General features: G+C 46.2%; 1 protein-coding gene across 1 annotated transcript in view; it reads right to left on the bottom strand.

Annotated features, from left to right (window-relative positions):
- hydin (HYDIN axonemal central pair apparatus protein) overlaps positions 1 to 4,571 on the bottom strand; it is a gene marked incomplete at both ends in the record, with an annotated part of 89,581 nt that extends 85,010 nt beyond the window's left edge. Inside the window, 7 exons of the mRNA XM_083654157.1 lie at positions 258 to 459; positions 886 to 1,010; positions 1,276 to 1,475; positions 1,997 to 2,131; positions 2,504 to 2,623; positions 3,100 to 3,225; positions 4,464 to 4,571. Coding sequence (XP_083510283.1) covers positions 258 to 459; positions 886 to 1,010; positions 1,276 to 1,475; positions 1,997 to 2,131; positions 2,504 to 2,623; positions 3,100 to 3,225; positions 4,464 to 4,571 — 1,016 coding nt within the window. The remainder of the gene's footprint in view (positions 1 to 257; positions 460 to 885; positions 1,011 to 1,275; positions 1,476 to 1,996; positions 2,132 to 2,503; positions 2,624 to 3,099; positions 3,226 to 4,463) is intronic.
- Positions 4,572 to 6,000: the final 1,429 nt, after the last annotated feature.

Here is a 6,000-nt window from a genome sequence, read left to right on the forward strand (position 1 = left end):
AGAAATCATACCCAAGTTTGCGGGTAGGAACTCCGAGTTATAGTGGCATTTTATTTGATTTTTGCTAGTAGCAACTGGCAACTTGCCACATCCCACTTATAAACGAACGCGGCATAATAGTGCAGCTCTAGGTGCTCAGCCCTGGTACCTGAGCGAGCCTAGATAGTGCCCCTCTCTGTCTGGAACTCCTGAAAAATCAAGTCAAAATCACATTGCTATCATGTTTGTGTTGAAGCATTTTGTGTGCATGCATGTACCTGAGGGAAAAGAGGTCCTCCTCCTGCTGGCTGGGCCACACTTTCCAACTGAAGTGGAAAGGGATGTCACTCTTGTTGGCGAGGGACACAGTGTGTGCGCTGGCCAGGGAAATGTAAGTCTTCTTCAGCAGGACAGACCTGGGCTCCAGACACACACTCAGTTCCACACAAGCTCCATACAACTCAATGTGCACGTCCTCACCTGAGGGGAACACACACACAGACCCCATACAACTCAATGTACACGTCCTCACCTGAGGGGAACACATGCAAAGACTGTGACCACGCATGCAGGAACACAGACACCCAGACAGAGACTAAGCCAGTGGTTTTCAAGCTATAGGTCAATTCCCATTATAAAGCCCATAAAAAAGCCTCGTCATCTAATCAATCATCAAAAATGTCTGGAAGTTGAAATTTTTCACTTTTTATCATCACATTTCTCATTAAAAACAATGACAAAACAATGGCAAATGAAGACGTGAGAGATTGAGGCATGGCTCCAAAAAAGGCAATGGCTCCACCTGGTGGCAGTTGGCAAAAATTATATAATTTCAAGGCGTCTGGTCCAGTGGTCTGGTCCAGGATGAGCTCTTCTCTGATCTACAGAGCCCTGTGTCTTCCTCACCAGTATGGTAGTGCAGCAGCAGGTCCTGCCTGTGGTCCCCTGTGGTCCTGGGGTTAAAGTCCACAGTCACCTGCATGCTCTCGCCTATACCAAGAGTCCCAACAGAGGGCGTCACTGAGAAGGGACTGCAATAGAATAGAATAGAATAGAATAGAATAGAATAGAATAGAATAGAATAGAATATCAACTTTATTTTCTGCTAATCAATAGGCAGTAGGCTATGGTTCTTGAACACTATGGGTATTTTACAATGACTTCCATAATGTCTCAGCCACTGGGTCTCTCAGCCAATCAGAATGGAGGAGTGGAGCTAACTGTTCAATACCAAAACATAATACGTATTGAAATGATGCGAATAGAGTCAACATGATCAGATGTATTGTTTGTCACCTGTGTGTGCGTATCTGGAACTTGGCTTGGCTGTTTCCTATGTTGCGGACTAGCTGAGTCCGCTGTGTGGAGGCTTTGACTGGACAGACGGGCAAATGCAGCTGGTCGCGAAAGTCAAGGATGGCTCGCGGCCCGATGGCACGGACTGGAACCTCAAACCTCTCCCTCTCTGTCACACAAAGGAGTCTGTGGAGGTAGTCCTGGATGGAGACACACACACACACGCACACACACACACACACACACACACACACACACACCCATGCATATATCAGCACAAACACGAGTGTGTTTACATGCACACCAATAATACATAGCAATAATTACATGCATAGCAATAATCTGATTTCCACATTTACATGCACTTACTGTAGTAAATAACAGGAACTCACCTCAAAGTGTGTGAGTGGACGTTGACTGCAATGAATAAACCTGATGATTCAGCAGTAACCTAGGTGTGTTTATTGGTTTTCTCATCAACCGATAACGGCCTTTATCCGGTAACGGATGCTGCTGTTTACATGGCACTTGATAATCAGGTAACTCTAGAAATCCCATCATAAACGGTTTATCAGTGTGCATGTAAACGCACTGCCATGCTCATACTCCATACCCATTTCCTGGATGTATGAATTATGCAGAGCTAAACCAAATGTAGTTCCTGCTAAGTCATCTGATAATAGGCATTGTAACTGATTTATGACCTGTACAGTGCAGGTACCTTGTTCTCTTGTGGGGTGAAGTAAACGGTGAAAGCGGTGGTCATGCCTGGTGCCACCTTGCTACATGCATCGTCAGGACCAACCACACGGAAATACTGAGAGTCCTCCAGCACAACCTTCACCTGCCTTGAAACCTACACACAAGAAAGAACAGCACAAACAGAGACACACACGCAGGCCAACACACACACACACACACACACACACACACACACACACACACACACACACACACACACTGGATGGTGTCTTGTACAAATCGAAGCAATACATCTCCAATCCCCTCTGACCTTTTCAAATCATGCTGCACACACACACAGTCACACACACAAACACACACACACACACACAGTCACGCACACACACACACACACACACACACACACACAGAGGCACACACACACACACACACACACACACAGTCACGCACACACACACACACACACACACACACACACAAACACACACACACACACACACACACACACACACACACATTGACACACCTTGTCATTGTTGAGGAGGAGTAGGGGCAGCTTGTAGGTTTGTGGAGGAGTGAAGTTCTGGAAGACTAGCTCAGATGGGTAAGGCTGGAAAAGTGCCTGGTCCATGTCCACCAAGGAGAACTAAAACACACACACACACGCGCGCGCGCACACACATACGTACGCACGCACGCGCGCACACGCACACACGCACACACACACACACACACACACGCAGTGAGAGTACTGCACATAGCATTCAGTCACATTAGATGCCCTCTGCCCATCAATTAGTAGTCTCTGCTGACTAAGGGAGAAGCTGCTCCAGCACAACGTCAATGACCTTAGCAGACAGATGCTCTATATGCAGGAGGGGACTAATGATGAAATCATGAGAAGTTTGAGAAAACAACAAAGTTTCTTTAGTTTCAGGACACTTCTGCCTCTCCAATCAAGCCCGTCACATTCAGTGGTTAAATGACAGATTCTCCATAATTCCTTTTAAATATGTTGGTTGAGGTCATAGACTGTATAATAAATAACGTTGAGGTTGAGGTCCAGGTTGTAAAAAAAGCAGAATTGTCCTTTAATCCAGCACAACAGTAGCTGGTATTTACTTTGTGATGTGTGGTCTGGCCCATGTCGAGCAGCTCCAGGATGCGGGGCGGGTGCATCTCATGGGTGTTGTCCAGGCGCTCCTCCGTAGACTGGACCATCTCTTGGGTGTAGACGGATGGAGTCACCTGCAACCACACGGGGCAGCATAGTTTATTATGCTGACTACAGTGATAGTTTTGTTTCCTCTCTGTTGAAACAGTCTACACAAGTGTGAACGTCGCCTGACAAATGTAGTCTCACAGCATCAGATCTTTTTGATGTGATCTCAAAACGTGTATTGAAAAGACAAGTGTAACCAGTCAGTCTACTAGAGATGCTAACTTACAGATAATACATAATATGATGAGCACAAGAGCTGCAGGCTGTCAGCTGTGACACACACGCACGCACGCACACACGCGCACACACACACACACACAAACACACACACACACACACACATACACACACTTGCCTCAGCTCAGCTCATATCTCCTCCACACATGGCAGCTGTCATGTCTTCATCAGTGCACCAGCAGCAAAGAAACATCTAACTGCACTTAGCCCATTTCAAGGTCAGGCTAGAAACGGATTTTTAGCTTACCCGTAAAAATGGAAATAAATAATGAAGGGGGTTACTGTATATTATGCAATATTTAATACCTGCCAGTGTGTATTCATAACACACAGTCCTTTCTATTATTCAGAGATAACATACGTGCTCACCTTCACACTATTCTTTAGAAAAGTAAGTTATGAAATAACTTCTTTAGAAGACAAAGTACATCTCCTGGAGCACTCTGTGTTATTACTGTAAAAAGTAAAGAAAGTGGGAGATATCAAGCTGAATGTCAGGCTGTGGGGTATTGTGATTTAATGCTATATTCTTTAGAACAATTACATATTGTCAGATTTGTACTCTTTCCTTTTAAGTCCATTCAAGTAATAGAGGTGCTAGTTGCTGCTGGATACAATACTCAAGGCTTACACAATGGCATGTGGGCCAAAAGAACATGACGTTCATAATGTGGTCCAGAGGAAAGGTTAGACAACACAAACACAAACAGCACATCAGTCAGTCCTCACCCTGCGTGGTCTGTCCTCCCTCAGGACCACCAACACAAACAGCACATCAGTCCTCACCCTGCGTGGTCTGTCCTCCCTCAGGACCACCAACACAAACAGCACATCAGTCAGTCCTCACCCTGCGTGGTCTGTCCTCCCTCAGGACCAACACAAACAGCACATCAGTCAGTCCTCACCCTGCGTGGTCTGTCCTCCCTCAGGACCACCAACACAAACAGCACATCAGTCAGTCCTCACCCTTCGTGGTCTGTCCTCCCTCAGGACCACCAACACAAACAGCACATCAGTCAGTCCTCACCCTGCGTGGTCTGTCCTCCCTCAGGACCAGTTTGTGGTTCCAGGGGAGAGAGGCTCCTCTGCTCTTCAACACCTTTGCTTTGCAGGGAACCTGGATAGCTGCTGCCATTGTGAACGCGTCTTGTGGCAAATTCACCTGCAAAACGAGAATGGTATTGAACAGAACAGCTAAACAACACCAATACACACTCGTTATAGCGTGAAGCTACTTTTCATGTTTGCTTTTTCTGTATATATCGGTATACCGGTATATAAGATATTTTTGTTATAGGAAAATGTAATTTTCATACCAAATGTAGGCTATTCCCAATTACGTTGGCTTTCTCTGCTGTTGTGCTAATGGCGACGCATAAGCATTATTAGCTAACAACGTTAGCTAACATTAGAAGTTCAGGTTTTCCGACGGACTTTTATAGCGTTTCCGCGTTAGGTAGGTACATTGTTTTGAATAACAGAGCGCGCGCCGGGGTTCACATCTAATATCACTCCGCAGTCAATAAGTCCGATCGATTTTGTTCATTTCTAATCAATTAGCCAGCTCGACTTGTGCCAAAAAACATTGTTAATTCTTGCTGCGGTCTAGTAGACGCGTTCGCATACATCTAGCTATTTACATGGCTCTCCCAAACGGAGACTGAAGTCAACTTCGTTGTGGTTGTATATCGTTTCCTTGACAACGCCATGGCAACGCACGCGCAGCACCGCCTTCCTAATAAACAGTCCCCTGGTTGGCTCGTGGCTGAATGCCCGTTCATAAGTACTCTGCCTGGTTCTGTTACATCGCACACGGTCATCTCGGTAGGAATAGACCCGAGTAGACCCTTCTCACGGGACTTTTTGTGTCGAAAAGGCAGGGTCAACACTAGCCGCAAAACGCGACTATTTCACTCGAGTACCTCTCCCATCATAGTCGCGCTCGCCCGACCCCTTTATCGAGGGAAAGTTGCACATTTAGCGATCTACAAGCTTCAAACATGCACCAATCACTAATAAACTACGCACCTTGTTGCCACGGATGTTGTCGAGCAGGCCGCGCTGAGGCCGCGCTTTGTTAACTCGTATTTTAAGAAAGTTTGGGTTATTTGTGTGTCCGGAAACATTATTTTCCCTTCTCCAACGACTCTTCTTCTTTTTTGCTGCTCACCGGTTCAACTGCTCAACTGCGCCACCGCATCATGGGGTATTACATCATGTGTCAAGTATGGGGTTTGCCCTGTGTCGTTCTGTCAGTCACAGGTTTCTGATGCGGTGGCGCAGTTGAGCAGTTGAACCGGTGAGCAGCAAAAAAGAAGAAGAGTCGTTGGAGAAGGGAAAATAATGTTTCCGGACACACAAATAACCCAAACTTTCTTAAAATACGAGTTAACAAAGCGCGGCCTCAGCGCGGCCTGCTCGACAACATCCGTGGCAACAAGGTGCGTAGTTTATATTAGTGATTGGTGCATGTTTGAAGCTTGTAGATCGCTAAATGTGCAACTTTCCCTCGATAAAGGGGTCGGGCGAGCGCGACTATGATGGGAGAGGTACTCGAGTGAAAT

The sequence above is a fragment of the Poromitra crassiceps genome (genome assembly GCF_964638095.1).
Source record: "Poromitra crassiceps genome assembly, chromosome: 18".
NCBI classification, from domain to species: Eukaryota; Metazoa; Chordata; class Actinopteri; order Beryciformes; family Melamphaidae; genus Poromitra; species Poromitra crassiceps.